General features: G+C 39.7%; 2 protein-coding genes across 3 annotated transcripts; both read left to right on the top strand.

Moving 5' to 3' along the window:
• The first annotated feature begins 254 nt into the window (after window positions 1-254).
• gtf2h1 (general transcription factor IIH, polypeptide 1) lies at window positions 255-3,405 on the top strand. Its single transcript, XM_040026982.1, has 4 exons — window positions 255-516; window positions 1,007-1,122; window positions 2,483-2,575; window positions 2,662-3,405. Exons 1-4 carry the CDS (start codon window positions 486-488, stop codon window positions 2,746-2,748), a joined length of 327 nt encoding a protein of 108 aa, XP_039882916.1. The 5' UTR covers window positions 255-485; the 3' UTR covers window positions 2,749-3,405.
• Window positions 3,406-3,590: 185 nt separating this feature from the next.
• Window positions 3,591-19,180, top strand: hps5 (HPS5 biogenesis of lysosomal organelles complex 2 subunit 2). Of its 2 annotated transcripts, none has more exons than XM_040026907.1 (23): window positions 3,591-3,749; window positions 6,381-6,510; window positions 6,900-7,010; window positions 7,143-7,207; window positions 7,443-7,635; window positions 7,888-8,018; window positions 9,121-9,339; window positions 9,418-9,489; window positions 9,631-9,719; window positions 9,949-10,127; window positions 11,443-11,601; window positions 11,696-11,855; window positions 12,856-12,973; window positions 13,310-13,456; window positions 13,580-13,648; window positions 13,735-14,318; window positions 14,611-14,731; window positions 14,932-15,081; window positions 15,179-15,298; window positions 16,276-16,389; window positions 16,476-16,582; window positions 17,595-17,886; window positions 18,757-19,180. In XM_040026907.1, the coding sequence occupies exons 2-23, from the start codon at window positions 6,403-6,405 to the stop codon at window positions 18,815-18,817; spliced, it is 3,369 nt and encodes a 1,122-aa protein (XP_039882841.1). In that variant the 5' UTR covers window positions 3,591-3,749; window positions 6,381-6,402; the 3' UTR covers window positions 18,818-19,180. The 2 variants fall into 2 exon arrangements, with proteins under 2 accessions (XP_039882841.1, XP_039882840.1); XM_040026906.1 differs by having other exon boundaries at window positions 3,591-3,792.
• Window positions 19,181-19,221: the final 41 nt, after the last annotated feature.

Below are 19,221 nucleotides of genomic sequence, written 5' to 3'. Positions count from 1 at the left end.
ACCAGTTAAGGGTGGTTCGGGCATCTGACAAGGATGCCTCCTGGGCCCCTCCTGGGCGAGGTTTTCCGGGCATGTCCCACCAGGAGTAGGCCCCGGGGCAGACCCAGGACACGCTGGAGAGATTATATCTCTCTCCTGGGCTGGAACGCCTTGGTGTTCCCCCGGATAAGCTGGAGGAGGTGGCTGGGGAGAGGGAGGTCTGGGCTTCTCCGCTTGGGCTACTGCCCCTGCGACCCGGCCCCGGATAAGCGGAAGAAAATGGATGGATGAATAATCAAACCTCTCAGAGCTAAAAAAATTCAATTTCAGATCCTCTACATTTAATTTTACTGTTGATATCACTGTAATTACTTAATCTGCTTACTGTTACAGCTTTATCAAATTATGAGCATGACAGATTTTAACTACAGTCACGCTTTTTGTAGGTGTTGTCCAGCACAGCAGCTACTTCTGCCATTGCAGCACTTTCTCCAGGTGGCGTCCTCATGCAGGGAGGTGCACAGCAAGCCATAAATCGTAAGTGTGTACTACAGATTTGGTAAAAGCATTGTTGCTGACTGTTGGCAAGCTATAAACGATTGAGCAATATGATGAATGTCAGCTCAGATGTGGGCTGATCAAGTAGAGTTGTCACCCAGGGCGAGCGGTGTGGACAACTTGTGAACAAGGCAACGTAGGATTTTCCAATTCATATCAATTCATATCATAGGTGCATTTAATAAAAATCTTGGACAGTTTAAATCTCAGTGACCTCAACGTCACAGGTAGAAGTTTCTGGAAATCTTGTTAATGCGATAACTCAAAAAGGAAGCCACCTAGGATTTTGATATTCATATGTTAGGTGTATCTGCTAGGAGGCTGAGGGGGTAGCACTGGCAGCTGCCAGTATTTTTCTATCCTTAAATGTGTTTAATTTCCACCACAAAAACGATCGGTTGTCTTGTATTGAAACATATTTTACCTAACAGCTTTGAGAATAATTAAGGTTCGTCTTTTTTCCTTCCAGAAATGGTACCGACTGAGGTTCAGGGAGAGTTGAAGCATCTTTATGTAGCTGCTGGAGAGCTATTGAGACACTTCTGGTCCTGTTTTCCTGTAAACACACTGTTTTTGGAGGAGAAGGTGACTGACATTCATTTTGTTTCCATTATCCCTGTGACCCATATATTTGACTACACAAGAAAATCATCTTTGTATTTAATGTATATTTCTGCCTCCATGTATTTTTGGGAGTAATTAATTAATTAGCATTAATATTGAGTGAACATTGACATAAGTACTGTGCAAAAGTCTTGAGCCAATCTTATATTTTTTTTTAATATATATATATATATTTCTAGGACAATGGGAAATAGGTGCTGTGTGTACAGTATATAAGGAAAAAACAGTTTTTACAATTCTAACAAAAGCGAAAGTTTATATTTGGTATGACCACCTTTATTCTTCAGCGCAGCCTGAACTCTCTTAGGCAAGCTGTTATGTAATTTCTCTAAGTAGCCCTTTAGAAATATTTCTTCTGGCTTCTTGAAGGATATTGTGTTTGGGATCATTATCATGCTGCAAAATGAAGCAGATGTTTTCCGAACAGTATTGCAAAAATACTAAAATATGTTATCTTTGCCATTTTTCATAGAGTGAACTAAAGAATGAGGAGAAATTGTGTGGTTTTTGCATGTAGGGGGGTGTCAGGCTGCTAGTAACAAAATGTGAAAAATTACAAAAAATTGGCTCTTTTTTTTATGCCTGATGATTTCGTAGGTCAGTAATATGTCTGTGTAGGTTCTCAGTCATCCAGGTCATGGTACTCTATGGAGCTTGGAAAGAAAGTGGCTGGATTTCTTTAAGTTTTCATTTTCACAAAATGAAAAGTCTGCTCGCTTTCTGTCTAAGCTTCTTAGACCGAAAGGTCAGCAAAATATATCAAAATGAGGGGTGGCTCAAGACTTTCTCACAGTACTGTGTCTTTGAGTTTTGAAATTAAAGTGGAAGAGAAAGGCTTTTGTCTTTAAGTTTTTTGACACATCTTAGTAGCAGCTTTCCTAATTGCACTGTTATTTCAGGTTAAAAAGACCTGTGTAAATGAATTTGACTCTTAACTGAAATTATCACTGATACATTAAAACTGAAGCTATAAAATCCCGTGTAAAATCTTGGTAAAATAAATAAAAAAGACAACTGTTTTTAACAGTTTGCTGACTTGGCCCTTTTTCTCACTTTGACAATATTGTGATATCTGTGGCTCATCCCACCAGCGTAACTAATCCCAGCATTTAAGAAATGTCCTGCAAACTCATAGGTAAACTAAGTAAAACAATAACTATACTTAACTAGGTATTTGCTATGAAAACTAGTAGACATGCTTGCCACCATAAAGCTGAAACTTATGTGAATTAGTTGACTTCTATCCATGTCTGCACACCATTAACTTAGTCTTTGTTTGTTTTTTAAATTTATGTGTTTCATGTTTTATTTTTTCTTGCAGGTGATTAAAATGAAGTCGAACCTCGAGAGATTTCAAATGACTAAGCTTCATCCTTTCAAGGAAAAAATTCAGCGTCAGTATTTGAGTACAAATGTAAGTTTTTGAGCCATCGACAGTGTTGCACAGGCTTTCTTTCACCTCGTAAATGTAGCGCTAAAGTCTCTTTGGTGTTCCCACAGCTCACAGGGCACTTGGAGGAAATGCTGCAGACTGCCTATAGCAAGTTCCAGGTCTGGCAAACTCGTCGGATGATGAGGAAAACCTGAGCTCTGACAGTTGTACAAAGAGAAGCCAAGAAAGACAGTAAAGTGGTCGGACAAATGACTTGTGAAGGTCCTCCGAACTGCTGTGAGCAGACCACAGACTAAAGCCTAATGGAACACAGTTCACAAGGGCTTAATGAGGAGGATATAGAGGGATGCTGCTACAACCCCAAATGTTCAACAAAGACTAACTGCATTTCAGTCACAGAAAACTGTAATTAGTTTCTTTCTCTTTTCTTTGTCTTTTCCTGGTGTTTGAGAGATTGGTGCCTGTAATGGTTAAAACAGGACTTTTAAAAGGGTTTAACATGACCAAAATGCAGATGGAAATGAATAAAACTACAAAAACGGCTCTCAGGACAACAGTGTGAGATGCAAGTGGAGGACTGCCAATGTGTTTCATCAGTGCACAGAACAGAACGAAATGTGCATTGATGTGCAAGACACCCTTCTGAACTCTGGATAGATTTGTTGGAACAGTTGTCCGGAAAATCTTAATCAAGAGGGGACGTGAATATAGCAATACTGTAAAGACATTTCACACACGAGTGCATTAGTACGTGTGGCTCAAATCACACTGTCACTGATTTGTAACGTCTGCACTGAAGACAGAAATGTAACTCTGAAATAAAGTGAGGCATAAAGCTTTTGTTCATCATACTGCTTGTGTAGGCTTAGTTATTTCATTTAAATCTCCACACTGCAGCTTGTTTTGCTTTGTTTTTTTCTAATAATGTGATGAGTTGTTTCATCTTTACCTCAGAGGGATTATTTGCTGCAGTATCCAGAGTATATGTGTAGCCTTTCTAAATGCGCAACTGATTTGGGTAATAAATGCAGACGCTTTCAATTTCAGTTGATCTGTAACTCAGAGGAAGCCCACGCGCTGCTTTCAGGAAGTGCCCTCATCAGCTGAGTGAGTGAGACTGTCACGGGTCTGCTGACCGACTTTCTCCAGCACAGCGGAGCAAAGACGCAATAAATCTGGGATGTAAGAAAGCCTTCTAAGTGTGGTGTTACAGCCGGGAGAGTTGCTCGGTATATCTGGTGAGTTTAATATATGAAGCTGGAGGTGAATGGACATGACAGCGTTTAAGCTAGCATTCTTGCTAAGTTGTTATTGAAAATAAAGTGGGAGGAGCGGGCTGGTTAGATTTGTGTTAACTGTAATAAACGGTGACAGTGAAATGTTTGAAATAAGTGTTACACTTTTAAATATTTCCCCGTGGTTCCGGTGTGTTTTGACGCAAATTTTAGCTTCAGTGATTTTTGGACCGGTGTTTCAGATTAACTGGTGTTAGATTAACTCGTGACGGTGGGCGCTGCTTTTCAGGACCCATTGCCCACTAACGAAGAAGTAAACACTGCGAATATTTTAATCTTTAAGTGGATATTATTGTGTGTCTGTGCGCGTTGTCACGTTTCGCATTGTTTTGGGCCAAAAGAGAAAACGCTTTCGATTTTAAATTATGATCGCGACATGCGTGAATCCTCTGCAGCAACTGCAATGAACAAACATAGGTGACGAGACTACTGCCTGTTCATAATACTGAAATGGTTAATAAACGCGCTATCTTTGTTCCTGTTTTTCCTGTATATTGTTACTGCTCTGATGACATTTGAGGTTTGTCAGTCCCACAGTTGGATACAGCTACACCAACATGAACTGGGTTTTAGTCTACCCATGCGACAGTCTACAACCAGAGAAATTTTTGACGCATCAGAATCTGACTCGATTCTGACGTATTTCAGACGGAGAATGTCTGTTTCATGCCCAGAGTGTTTTGGTACTTGCATCTTACAAAAAAACTATGGAATAAATAAAATGTCATCACTATTTATTTTTGGTTTACTATAATCGGGGTTATTTTTGCCTATTTATTTTATTCACAAGATAAAAGCAAGTTTATTTTAACATACAATAAAGGTGTGGAAAAATAATTACTTTTTTATGGTATATATTTATTTATTTAATAGCACTGATGTGTTTTAAAGTTGGTATAGATGGTGAATTAGGTCGGAGATGGAAAAAAATTGTATTTCCCTGTGTAAATGTGGAAAGTTCTGATCTCGGAGGTTGTGAATATAGAAAAATTTGGACACTACGTGAGTACTTGGTACATGGATTACTTTTTATATTCTGCTTCATACAGTGAACCAAGTGCAAATGAAGGGTTTTGTCTCATTGCTTCAGTAATGGCATTCACCAGTTTAGCAGTTTGTGCCTTCTCTTTGAAAATTTTTATAAAACAGAATTATGGGGGAAAAAACTGGGCATATAATGTAGTTACAAGCACGTTAATATGAAAGGGGTGGTGTTGGCAGCGTGTGAACAGTAACAAAGATGGTTTCACTGGCAAAGGAAGATGGAGCTATAATATCACATAAATATGAGCTTAAACACTTAATGCAGACGGAAAGCAGCACAGCTGCTGCACAGTGTCAGTAAGTGAGAGGGAAAGTATAGCATTTGTTCAGTAAGACTGGAGCAGTGCTATTAATAAAGTTTAGCAAGGAAGGAAAGTGGCCAAAAAATGCTCACTGTGTAAGTTAAATGATTTCAGCGTCACAGTGTTTTCATTAAGAATAATGAGAATCAGAGAGATTACATTTTATTACTGAATTATTATTATTATGTATTAATTATTGTTTGTTATATTTATTATTTCAGGCAGAGCACCAGTGGTGTTTAATGACCTCAGAGCCTAATTGCAAATTTTATACGAGGCCATCAATTGTGAGGCCCTGTTGCTCTGATTTACAGTATAGTATAGAGCAGTAATGAAAACTGGTGTCTGGTGTAGCCAGTGACTGCAGCCTTTGGGTCAACTATTCACAGTAGCAGCTCATTTTTCTGCAACTAATGCTAACGTATTTATTGCAAAACTTTAACTTCTAACTTCCACTCTTGAATCTACACAATTTAACACCACTTTGAAACGGCTAACATCCAACACTAAATGAAAGATGAATCATTTTGAACAGCAGCTAGGGCTGAATGTATCCAGCAAGAAAAAAATCAACATCCTCCTCACGGCTTTTATCCTTAAATTCGTCAGTTAATTAAGTGCAAATCATCACTGTGCAGCACCGAGTTCTGATAATGTAGCCAGTTCTACATTTTCAGTCCCTTCAGCTGTTAAATATACTACTGTTGCACCAAATTCATTCACAAACTCACACTGAAGTTACACCCACTGTTACACTAGCATGCCAACAAACAGAAGGCCTGAGGTCAGACTGGAGTGTTGGTTCTCACCTTCATGCTGTCCTGTCAAAAGGTCTCCAGAATAAAAGGCTTTAATAACAAAAAATGTTAAAGATAAACATATTTTTAACTCCAAAAAACACCCTGATGTTGAAGTTTGCTTATATATTGGGTAATAACTAAAAGCTTCAGTATTTTATCTGAATTATAATAAAATCATTTAAAAAGTGCTCTGTGCACCAAACTAACTGTTTTAAAGAGGAGGTTCTTTTCAGCCTGGCGGTAATGTAGAGTGGAGTCATGACTGGTCAATTAAAGAGGGTAGGTACGCTGCTGAAAGTCATGTGAAGCCACACGGCCGAGGGCCATGGTATGAACTCTCTCCTATTTTCTTTCATACTTATCTGACTCACTCTTTGTCCTTCAGCTGTGTTGGAGCACCAGTGAAGATGCCTCCGATACCAGTTGTTCCAGAGAACCACAATTATGTCCTGGCAGAGTTCGACTGCCTCGATCCACTTCTCTCTGCTCTGCGTTTGGACTCCGGCAGGCTAAAGGTAGTAATTCTAGCCAGTTTTCTATTTATATTCAAGTAGGCACCTCATATTCCTAAATATCTTTAAAGAAGGACTTGAAACAAAAACAAATTAGTGGATGTAATGTGTCAAGAATCTTGTTTATTTTGGTATTTGTTGTTTTGGTGGTGTTTATATTTTAACCATTAGTGATCTGAAATAAACTACCTTCAGGCCACATAAAGGGTTACTAATGGGCGCCACCATTGCCACATGAACCGCACTTTGAGAATCCTGGCTTTAAAGTTAGTAGGACGTATTAAAAAAATACACAATATGGATTTAATTTCTTTCAGCTTTAGCGGAAGAAAATTAGAAAAGCAAGAATACAATTATGCTTGACATTAATTCTGTGTTACACTGTGCTGTAGTGTACCTGTTTGGCAGTGTCGAGGAAGTGGCTTGCATTAGGAACATCAGCAGGTGGGGTGCACCTGATTCAGAGGGAGGGCTGGAAACAACGGCTCATCCTCACTCACAAGGTAATAAGTGACTGTGAGCCTGTGCTGCTCTTCTGTTAATGAGTGATAGAGTTAAACATCAACAGTAATGCGGTGTTTGTTTTCTTTGCATTTGTCCACTGACCCATCACTCAATGTGCGTGTTTCTCCCAGGAGGGATCCATCGCTCAGGTGGCATGCTGCCCTCACGATGAAGACTTTATTGCAGTTGCAACAAGGTTAGCGTTTATTCAAGAAAGTAAAGAAAATGTTTTGTACCACCTTGGTTTAAAATGTTTGTTAACACACCCACTTGTAGAATGCTGCCCCCTGTTGGTTAAAGTTGTAGTTAGATTCTTTTGTGGGTAACTACAAAAAGTACTTTTAAACAAGTTGCAGGCTTTTTCTTTCCTGCTTCATCTCTGTGTTTGGCTGTGGTTCCCATATTGTTCACTATGTGTGATACACATCCAGTCAGGGTCTGGTGGTGGTGTGGGAGCTGCAGTTGGAGCGGCGGGTTCGTCCAGAGAGAGTCAGCGTGTCCTGGGAGCACAGAGGTCAGACAGTTACTGCACTCTGCTGGGATACAAGCGCGCTGAAAGTTTTTGTCGGCGACTCTGGAGGCAAGGTGTCCTTTCTCCGTGCAGGATCCTCCAAAATGGGAAAGGTAGTGACTGCTGATTAACATTGAAAGCTTGGCACTAATTAAAAGTAGGTACTAGTTCAGTGGTTAAACATGCAACTATAAGAGCTGCTAGCTCTTATAGTGATTAGTTTTCTGACTGTACTTTTTTTTTTCTTTCTCAGTTTTTTTATTCTGGCAGACAAGAGCAATGCTGCCTCTGCATGCTACATTTATTATTATATTTAAAATTCATCCTTCCCTATGATATATGTATTTTTTTTTTTTTGTCTTTAGGGGTCAGCGTTTGTTATATTCCCTGTCCAGACTGTCACCACTGTGGACTCTAAAGTGGTTCAGCTTGGGTACCAAGATGGACGACTGCTTGTGTCTTCCCTCACCCGCTGCTATCTCTGCGACACAGAGAAGTGAGTACCACCTTTGCTTCATCCGTTTTGTGTCTTTCATATTCTCTTTTTCGGGAGAAACTCACAGAGAGCTCGCACTCATGCTTCCATTTAGGTAAATGTTGTCATTAATGGTCCAGTAGTAATATGTTGGGTCCATTATCATGGACATATTAGTTTTTATCACAGATTCTTCTCTTATTCTTAAAATATTAAGTTTGTATTTTTATTAAACATGAACTACAACAGATTCTTCTGTGCACAAAAGCAGTGCTACAAGCAGGATTAATACGTTGGCGAGTTTTCAGTGTCAAAGGTGCCTCACTTTTAACTTGGCTAGATCGCCATAGTGACTTATGCTGAAAATATGGTCCAAAGCACTTTATATGTCCAGTGTGCTATGCTGTGAGTTTCAGTTTGAAATCATCAGTGACACATTCTGATTAACAGTATCATTCAGTATCATCATTAACAGGATCCTATAATTGTTATACTCAAAACAAAAAGAATACACTTTAAACAGCCACCCTGAGCGGTAGTTTACCTGTAGCGCCAAAGGAAGCCCAACTGTAAAGTTACAGCAGTGTGAGTGATGTGCCCCACATTGTTTCAGTGATTGAATGAGCAGCTGTTACATTAGGAATAAATGGCAGCACCAACAGTGCGCTTGCTGGTAAAATCACTTCTGCATTTTGCGGCACCAAGTTTGTTCATTTCTGCAGAAGAAGAGTCAAATAACGCGTCGAAACACTATTTCACGTTAGCACGCAGAGCCTGAAGTAGAAATAACAAAGAAAGCCGAATGAGAACAGAAGCAGTATTGAAATGTATTAACTTTATTTTGTACAGTATTTTTTTCTCTCTTCTTTTCTTTGCTAAATGTATCTGTATATTGTTTACGTGATTGAAATAAATTAACAAACAAACAAACAATAATCCCTGTTGTAATGCCCGTTATCGCCAACACAAATAAAGCCTGGCCACGTTGAGCTTCCTGTATAGTATATTATAAAATCAATATTTATTTTATTTTTTCCTCATGTTTATAAAAACTGTATTCCGTGGTGTATGGGGGACTCTTCACGGTTGTTATGTGATTTTTGGCTTCTGTGTGTCTCTTCAGGGAGAAGTTCTGGCGTGTTGGTAATAAGGAGCGTGACGGGGAGTTTGGAGCTTGCTTTTTCCCTCAGAATAGGGGATTATTAATGGGTCAGCCCCCACTGCTGTACTGTGCCCGGCCGGGGTCTCGAATATGGGAGGCCAGTTTTAATGGCGAGGTTCTGAGCACCCATCAGTTCAAACAGCTTCTGGCGTGTCCTCCACTGCCTCTCATCACCTTTAGGTATTGTGTGCTCCTGCTTAGGACCCTGTTTATTTTAAAAGCCAGACTTCTGATCTAAATTTTCTTCCTCTGACGCAGAAATGAGCCAAATTACAATCCAGTGCAGAAGACTCCACAGTCTATCGCCTTCCCTAAGCTGCTTTATTTGGGGTAATAAGCATAATTTTTCATGTCATGTTACAATATTTGAGATATTTTCATTTTATCTGACATGTCAAATTGTTTAAAAAAAAATCCATATGCAGATCAGCCTGTCGCTTGACTAACTATACACTTTGTTTTTGTGTATAGGGACCAAAACCTGCTGACCTGGACTGATTCTGCCATTTATATCTTCACACCTCAGAATGGACAGCTACTTTTGTGGACTGAAGTTAAAGGTGTGTTTCTGCCTTCTTTTGTTCCCAGAATACCACCAACCTTTTACTTCATGAACACAAACAATTTTCCCTTAAAATGTAACCATTTTATTATTTTACTGCAGTAACATCATGTTTATTTTTAATCTCGATAGACAAAAATCATGAAGGTTAACGATGATCACGCAGAGCTTTGTTGCTCTGATATAATCGAGTGTAAATTATTCTGTCTGTTTTCTGTTTTTTGTAGATTTGCTTGACGTGGCGGTTTATCGCAGTGAGCTCTTCTGTCTCCATGGAAGCGGGCGTCTGTCCCACCTCTCCTTGATATCTGCAGAGCGATGTGTTGAGCGCCTGCTGCGCAGGGAGTCCTGGCCTCTGGCTGCTGCTGTCTGCTGTATGTTCCAACACGCAATCACTACCAGCAGGGTAAGATCGCTACCACTCCCATACTAAAGCTGCTTTGTATAAGCGTCTCGTTGGCTCCACTAAGTTCAACTTGGCTAGATTCTATTCAGTTTCAGTCATTTTCCATTACAATGAACTACCAGCTCAATGTGGGTGACATCGTGTTTGTGACACAATGCAACAATCGAGGAGATGAAGGTGATGGTATACCTGCTGCTTGGTCTCTGATTTGTTGTGTTACCATTTCACTCTTGCTTCGTTTGAAAAATGTCAGGTTTGATTCTTGTGAAGGAGTCGCTCTCATGACTCATTCATTCATGTCGGTCCCAGGCCAATCAGTGGCATGGGTTCTGTTCGTGTTACATTTTTGGCTTGATTCAGTTTGCTTGAAACCCCATCCAAGAAGGTGCTAAAAATGTCCCTAGTACCAGTACGATCACCTAATGACTAACTCTAAAGGTACAGTCGAGTTGAGCAGGTGCTAATAAAAAAGAGCAGCTGGAAGTAGGGTTAGTTAAGGGACATTTGGTTTACTTGGGACAACCTGGAGCAGGTGGCAGGGAGAGGGATGTCAGGGTGTTTCTGCTTAGACTGCTGCCCTCGTGACCCAAACATGGAGGGATTGATAGAAGGAAGAGAAACATGGAGAGAGTCCTTGTGTTTACTGTTAAGTTTTCATAAGAAAACGTAATGATTAATCTGCATCATCAACATCAAACACAGCAGGGCTCAGTGATATTTAAAGAAACTGTTCTCAGCTATAAAAGCAAAAGAAACTTAATTAATTACTTTATTAATAATAACAACACTGCCATCTTACCATCAACAACTTCAACAACAAGAGGCCTTGATAGGCCTTTGCTTACACTTGTGTCAAACAGTCCTAAAGCCTGGGAGGTCAGGTAAACCTGAGCCATCCTTAAGCTGTGCTTCTGTTGGCTCAGACTTCTGTGGGGCTGCATGTGATGCATTGAGACAACTCTTTTTGTCATTTGGTGCTATTTAATTGAATCAAATTGAATTTTAAGTTTATCAAATGCTATTTTCCATCATGTTCCTTCTATGTTAGATATATATATATATATATACTACATACTACTGTGTGGAAATGTAATTCAGACTTTTAAACTAGAAAGGCAGTCGTTCGACTTCTGGTCCACACCTCTAAAATAAAAATGTCAGTGGCGACGATGCTTTAGTCAGTTTTCTTGACAACTTTCAGATGTTTGTATGCTGCAGATTAAAGTTTAAGTACTTTTTAATGGTGTTTTTGCATTTTTTTTTTTTTACTTTGTTTATCAAGATCTTAGTAGGAATTATTTTTTATTTAATTCAGGCCAGGAAATCAATTCCCATTGACCGCCTCGAGCACCTGAAGTCTCAGCTCAGTTCCAGCACACATCTAGAGCTGATCGGGCAGCTGGAAGAGGTCATCACAAAGCTGGAGCCTCTTGACTCAGCCTCCAGCAGCCGGAGGAGCAGTATCTCCTCACATGTAAGAACTAATGTGTTTCTTTAGTTCTTCAGTGGCTCACAGTTATTCTATGTAATGAATGAAGTGCAGTGATATTAGATACGTGGTTTTTAAGGAGAGTTTCAACGTCCTGGACTGTGGAATCTATCGAGTGATCAGCCGCAGAGGAAGCCAGTCAGATGAGGAGACGAGCTCCCTGCTTAATCACTCTGTGTCAGAGGAGGAGCGACTCAAAGAATTCAGCTTTGTGCAGGATGAGGATCAGGTCGATCACGGTAAGAGACAGTCTTAAGTGATGCATACAGAGTTACAAAGAGCCTTCTAATACTGGTGATAAAATAACACTTTTTCCATTGTATAACCTTCATATTTAGTATAATCTGCAAAAACTGAAAATTCTCAGAGATGAAAAGTTGACAACCGCAGCCAGAATTTAGTAAATATTAGCAGACACAGCGTTTTTCTGTAGAGAGCAGGCTTAAGTCGATGTAACTCTTTTTAAAAATGATCAGAACAGATTAAACTAATACTGAAACTGAGATCACAGCAAAGCAGAAATCTAACTTACTTTTCTTCTTTCTTTCATTCTTTGACTCTTATCCTGATTCCATCTCTTTGTGTTTTCTCTCTCTTTTTTATATATTTGATTTATGTCTCAGGATCAAATTCATTTTCTACCCCTTCTAATTTCAGCGTTAAGAGAGAGTAAAATTATTTTCAGTTTAACGCTCTACTAAAAACCAAGAAAGAGGGAGAAAAAAAACCTGTGAATAACCTAACTAATTGGATATGGGAGCGTTCCACAGGATCTGTGTAACCCAACTGCTAATAATTTGACTCTTTGCCTCTCTGTTGTAATGATCATACATGTTTTTAATAACCAACTGTTTTTTTTTTTTCTATTACAGTTTCTGACTTGCGTTTAAAAATAAAATAAAATCATTTGATAAAAAATATTTCTCTGCTGCTGCATTGTTGGATTTGCTGTGAGTGCTGAGCAATCACTGTGATTATTGACCTGCTTTACAAATTTAATCTTCACTTTGTCCCACTGTTAATACCAAGTTTCTTATCTTTTTCCATCGTATCACTCACATACATCACTGTTTTGGTTAATTTTTTTTGTATCGTGCAGCATTTGATTTGTGTTCTCTCTTCATTAGTGTCTGCCACGTTTGCTCCATCTGCTTGCATTATGTCCACTGTCTCTCTCATCTCTTTGGTACTCCATCCATCTGTGTTTTTCCTCCGAATCTCGCCCCCACCTCTACTCAGATCCGCAGACCAGTGAGCGCACGGAGGCCGAACGATCTGACCAAGGCCTGCAGTTTCACCTCCCGCTCTCGTTCCGTCCCAAACCCCCCCGCATCGCGCTGCAGGCCGTTAAAGACAGGTGAATGAAACAAAGAAGCTTTAACTACAAACGTGCCTCTCGCTGCAGCTCATGCGGCTTTGAGCTATATTTTAACACTTTCTTCTTCTGAGAATTGAAACTTTCACTCAAGTGCAGCTGTGCATTCATATGCCTTACTTCCCCTTTCTGCTGAAGACCCACATCTGTGTTTTATTATTCATACTGAGGCACATGTGGTGTGTTTAATTTTAAGGTCTCACATTTTTCATCCTTCTGAGTCATTTCACCTTTGTATTTGTACTGCTTTCTCTTCCTCTTGTTGTTTTGCTAAATGGTGCAACAAAACGTATTTATTGTTCACCTTCTTGTCATCAGTGTTTCTAGTTTTGTTAAGAAGACAACAGAGAAGATCAACACTCTCCAGATGAACTCTGAGCTCTGGCAGAGACCTGAATTCAGAGAGGGCGGACCGACTGAAATATCAGCCACCACAAATTTGTACTCCGAGGAAATGGAGAATGAGTAAGTGCTGTTGCGACCCTGTTTTAGAGTGCTTAGAGCAATGTGTGTTGTTTTAATAGTAGCCATAAAAAAGAAATAAATCCAGACTGTTTTCTTTTTTACTTTGACATGTACGTGTCACAGGGTTGGTGATGAAATATCTAACGCTGAGGCTGAAATGCAGGAACTTCAGTCAGCAACAGAGCAAGCTATGTAAGTACTGCATTTTGTCAATTTCCCCAATGCAAGATCCAGTAATGTCTTCTATTAAACAGTTACAAATATGTTTCCGACATCAGCTCCCAGATACAAGATCCTTTGGTGCTACTAGACCCAGCCTCCCTGAGAGAAGCTCTGCTGGAGTGGTTGCCGGTTCTGGAGCGAATACTTTGGTCTGTGGCGCTCAAGTCTGCTGCTGCAGGTGATTCCACTATGGATGGAGCAGGAGAGGAGAGATGGGACACGGATTATTTAAGCACCTGCTCAGGTCAACGAGAGGATCCTGCCTCTTCATCAGAAGAACCAACAGATGTAACAGGGAAGAACGAAACGCCTAAGCCTGAGGAAGAAGAGGGACAGCGTGAGGACCAGCTAAAGTTAGACTCAACGAAAAACGGTGCTTCAAATGGGAGTCCTGCTGAGCCAGTCCGTGTGGTGCCCCCTAAACCCATACCATCAGATCTGCTGGCTCATCTCTGTGAGCTGGCCACACTGTACACAGAACTGAGCTGCTTCAGAAACCAGAATGAACAAGAGCTGGGGTGCACAGTTTTCCTGAGGCGCTACTTTTTTCTGCTGGACCAAGAGCGCATGAGAAGAATGTGTCTGCTGTGCCATCAGGAGCAGCCCGAGATAATGAGCTCCTTCACTGAGGCAATGCTAGGTCAGACAGTTATCCTTGAAAACTTACATGTATGTGTGTTTTCAGAGTTCACAAATCGACAAACAGACAATTTTAAAAATTAAAACATTAAAATAGAAGAAAAATATGCAGAAAATAAAGGTGAATATGTTTAATTTTGGTTAGGAAATTAAATGCATGTGCTCTGCAATAATCCTATATATAACAAAAGACTAAAAACTAGTCAGAACTTTGATAAAATAATGATGTACATATATTGCTCATTGATTCTTGGTGGTTTCATCTTCGTCAAATATCATGCTTGTATCTGTAGAGCTCACCCAGTCTAGCAAGGTGGTGGAAGTTTTTCAGAGAGGTGATTTGCAGAAATCTTTGAGAAGTCTGAGAGAGCTGCAGCCCTGGAGTCCAGCTCATCTCCTCGCTCACTTTCACAGGTCGGCATCCTTTTTTGATATATCACATATTTAAAGGTCCCTTCTTTAATGTTTGACCTTCAAAATGAAACGCAAAGTCTTGTATTGTGTGATGTGACAGTAAAAGTGATTTGATTTTGATTTGATTTGTGATTTTAAACTATAGAAATAGAAAAGTGGTGTTAGACCTTATGAGATAAGTTTGCTATGTTATTTTCCAGACTGTATGAGAAGCACGGTGAGGCGGCTGTACGCTCCTTTTCCCAGTTCTATCCTACCATAACTCCTGCTGATGTAATGACCATGGCAAAAAAAAGCCATTTCCTGGCATATCTGGATAATCTGGTACAATCACAAACTGAGGAGCACAGGTACGTCTTCAGCTTAACCTTTTTGTTCAATTAAATAAAACACCAAGCTCATGTTGTAGAAGCAGAATTTCACACTTATTTCTTCTTCTTTTTTGAGGCTGTCATTTTTGCAGTCCCTCCTTGATCCAGAATCGCTGAGACAGGATTGGCTGGAGCTGGCACTTACCCATGATGCCCCACAGTGCTGTGATACCCTGACCCCTGATGGACAGCCAAGGTAAGTTAGCACATTTTGGTCTTTATCCTTCAACTGGCAGAGTGAGATTGTTTATGAGCCCAGCCTTACATTTCCATGTGCCATTATGATACAGGAACTGGCTCAATGATGCCACAAAGATAATGGAAGGTTGTGTGTGAGTTTTCTCTCATTTTGACAGTTACTGTTTCTGTAACTGTCTGTTTGCTTCCAAAAAGCCAGACTTTCTTGTATTTTTTAAAATGCTCTTGAACAATAGTTCTTTAGCTTTCTGAAGGTCTTGTCATAATTTGGGTCTGCATTTCAGATGTAGATGTTGAGGGATCTTGTCAAGATTGATGGAAATATGATTTTTTTCTGTAAAATCTGTAAAGTCTTATTGGCCACAGTTTCATTTTTCAAACACACGGTTAATGCAATAAAGGCACCTGGATAGAAAACACACAAATTTACACTATCAGTTATGGATTGGCCTCCCCAGATCTCAACATTACTCAAGCAGTGTGCGGTCCTCTTCATAGAGAACAGAACAAAAGGCAGCCAACATCCAAAGTGGAGTATTTAATGTATGACGAAACCTGGAGAGCTACTCCTCACGACATCTTAAAGAAATTAAGAAATTACGTTTCTTTAAGACTCCATAAAAATGATAGAAAACAAACAAAAAATTACAAGAGAACATTTTAGAATGTGTCTCACTAATAAAGGTAACAGTGTAGAAGTGACTAAAGTGACTAAAAACTTTCAGGCATGTAAAAAAGTGTTCCTGTATCACTAATTTTAGTCACTAAAGCAGATAATATGTTTGTTTGTTTTTTTTATAAGTACTATTATTTAACCTGTAAGGCCCAGTAGACTAGCTGAACATGATGAAAACGAACCATAGCTGGATAGATCCAAACATAGCCGTTTCTACTGCAATCTATTTAAGTAAGATACTGAAGTGAGAACGAGGAACAATAATAAATATCACTAACTTCATGTGTTTCCCGCTGCAGGTGGCATTCACATTGTTTCGCTTGGGGCTATGGACGCCTTCTGTCGCTGCTGATTCGCCTTCCTGCAGACTTTTCCTCAAAGCAGAAGATGTTACAGACTTGTCGAAGTCACGGGTATAATTAGTAATTAGTTGCCTACCTTAAAAAAAAAAAAAACGGGATGTATGTGGTATAACCCTTTGTGTAACGTGTGTGTGAAGGTACTGGACGGGCTACCTCTACCTCTGCAATGAGCTCCAACTTCGCACAGAGGCTTTCACCGCCATCTGTCAGCTGGATGACATCACCCTGCTGGATGAATCTGATGGTAAGACGAAGTCTTTAAACCACCGTCTCTCAGATAGGAACAATTAAATTTGGGAAATCTTCACTGGATGATGAGATTTAATTACAGTGAACATGTCAGGGGTTGCTTTTTTTAATACAAGAACAGTGCTGCATCTTTAAACTCATTACAAGAAATACAAAGATACAGTACGTCTAACTATCCATTAATAAGTAAGTAAGAGTGAGGACAGTTAAAGTAAATGCAAAACCTATGATCAGCTGTTCTTGTGCGATGAGCAGGTAATACGTCTAAATTAATCATTACCATGTAATAAAGATGGTTTCGATAATCTTCTTAAACTCCAACTGTGGAGCAGGAGTTATGAAATACAGACTTTACTGACCGACTCATTTAAACTGAGTAACTCTGTGTATCATTTTACTTTTCAAGTCGATTCATTTCACTTGGTTTCAAATCACAACAACGTTGACCTCAAGAGATTTATAATGTAAGGTAAAGACCCTACGATAATAGAGAGAAAACAACCCCCTATGAGCAAGCACTCCCATTGTACTGTTAAATATCCTGAGAGCCAGAAGTGAGCCCGTAGTCTGAGAGCAAAGTACTCTGTTGGGGTTATGCGGTACTATAAGGTCTTTAAGATAAGATAGTGCCTGATTATTCAGAGCTTGGATGTGAGGAGAAGAATTTTTAATTTGATTTAGAGTTTAACAGGGAGCCAATACAGAAAAGCCAATGCGGGAGAAATATGTTCTCTCTTTCTAATCCCTGTCAGCTCCCTCGCTGCAGCATTCTCCTTTTATTTAATGCTGTGGTGGAGGACAGAGGGAAGCCTTGGAAATGTTTGACTTCACAGGTTGTCTGAATGAAGAAATTCAGGAATGTCTTTAACACTTGCGCGGACCAATTCCTTGGAACTGTATCCTGTTACTTGGCTGGTTCATTTAGTTATTATTGAGACCGTAAAATGGCCACGTTTGTAAACCTAAAAAAGCACTAACGTGTGTTCCTTCTCTTCTTTATTTGCCAGGTGTTAGGCCCCAGACCGTGGACGAGTGGAAGCTCTTGATCCAGCTGTCCCAGCAGTGCAGCAGCACGGTCAACTCGGAGCAGGTCGCGGGTGCGAACGGGAGCGACTGGTCCAATGGCTCAGCAGACTGCAGAGGAAAGATCAGCCCGGAGAGCCTGACTCTCATGCTGGCTAGGACTGTTGGGCCTGACCAAGCTCTGACCATCCTGGAGGACTGTGGTGTTCAACTGGTCCTTTCACCCCACTCCAAACTGGTCTGTGAGGTGCTGAGAGTCGCTGAGAAGAGGCAAAGGTGGGTCAGGCTATCAAATGTTTAGAATCTCAAAACAACAGGATAGACTATTCATGTATTGTTAGATGCAGAAAACGGTAAAAATTTGGGGTCTCCTGCAGTTCCTGGCTGATGTGAGGAAGTAACGTTCACAGAAACAAACCTGCAACATGTTTGGATGTTTGCATAACAAACTGCTGACACTGATTTATTTCCTTGTTCATTAAAACACGTAGTCGAGTGAATTAGTAGCGGTAATTGTTGTCGTTTGCACTTTTACACACACTGAACTTGAGTTAGTTGTTAGTTTGTTATTTTTTTGTACTTAACACAAAGCAGAATCTTGTGTGACTAAGATTCCCAAATGGGACTAAATGTAGTTCACAGCTCAACAGCAGGCTGCAAACAAACTGACCCTATACTGACTACATTTCATGTCAAATTTGTTTGTACGGTCATTAAACCAGAGGCACTCTGAGAGCACAATCCTCCATCAAGACAGCTCACTCGCTGGGCTGTTTACTTTTAAGGGAACATTATTATATTTTGCATATATCATTTTGTTCTTTTTACATGTTCTATAAGACGTTTGTAATGCAGCAGAAATCAGATACGTTTATAAAAGTTTATAAAATATACATTTTATATTTATATTTTTATATTTTATATTTATTAACATTGATCAGACTTCATCTGAGCAAACTGTAAGTTGGGTAAATGAAGGAGACTGAAATGTCTCCCATCCTATTTTTAAGCTGTGATGCACATTGACACACGTTCACATTGCTCTGTCCACTGGATTAAAATACAGGCTTTGCTTTTTAAAAGTCAGCTCAGGTTAAAGATTTCTTTGTCATGAAAAAAACTATTAAAAAGTATTTTATTTTTCAGGGCCATGATCCAGACGATGCTCGAGCGGTGCGATCGGTTCTTGTGGTCTCAGCACGCCTGACTCCAGATCTGAAACCAAACAACATACAGCTAACACTTACAAGTCTTCCCACTAACTGCTGTTAAAACTGTGACTTAATTTATTCACTGTGATATCTGTCAAAGTCCCCGAGTTTAGATGAAGTTATTTATCTCAGAGTGGAAAACAGTATTATGTGTCTTCATTGTGTGTACTTGCAAATTTCTGTGAATACTCATGCGTGTGTGCCTGCAATGTGTGAGTTTTTTTAATTAGTAGTTCTGGTTACTGCTTTTTGCATGTTTCATGCGACCAAATGAATCAATACATTTTTCTGCTTTGGCAAAAATAAACTGACCAAACTAACTGAGTAAAATAATGTGAATAAAAGCCATCTGCATCAAAGCTCTTAATGCTTTCATTGTTTGTTTTTAAGGTTTCATTTA

The sequence above is a fragment of the Simochromis diagramma genome, unplaced genomic scaffold, assembly GCF_900408965.1.
Source record: "Simochromis diagramma unplaced genomic scaffold, fSimDia1.1 OVJJ01000293.1, whole genome shotgun sequence".
NCBI lineage: Eukaryota > Metazoa > Chordata > Actinopteri > Cichliformes > Cichlidae > Simochromis > Simochromis diagramma.
Note: the sequence above shows the minus strand (reverse complement) of the source record. Positions and strands in the feature narration are given on the sequence as shown.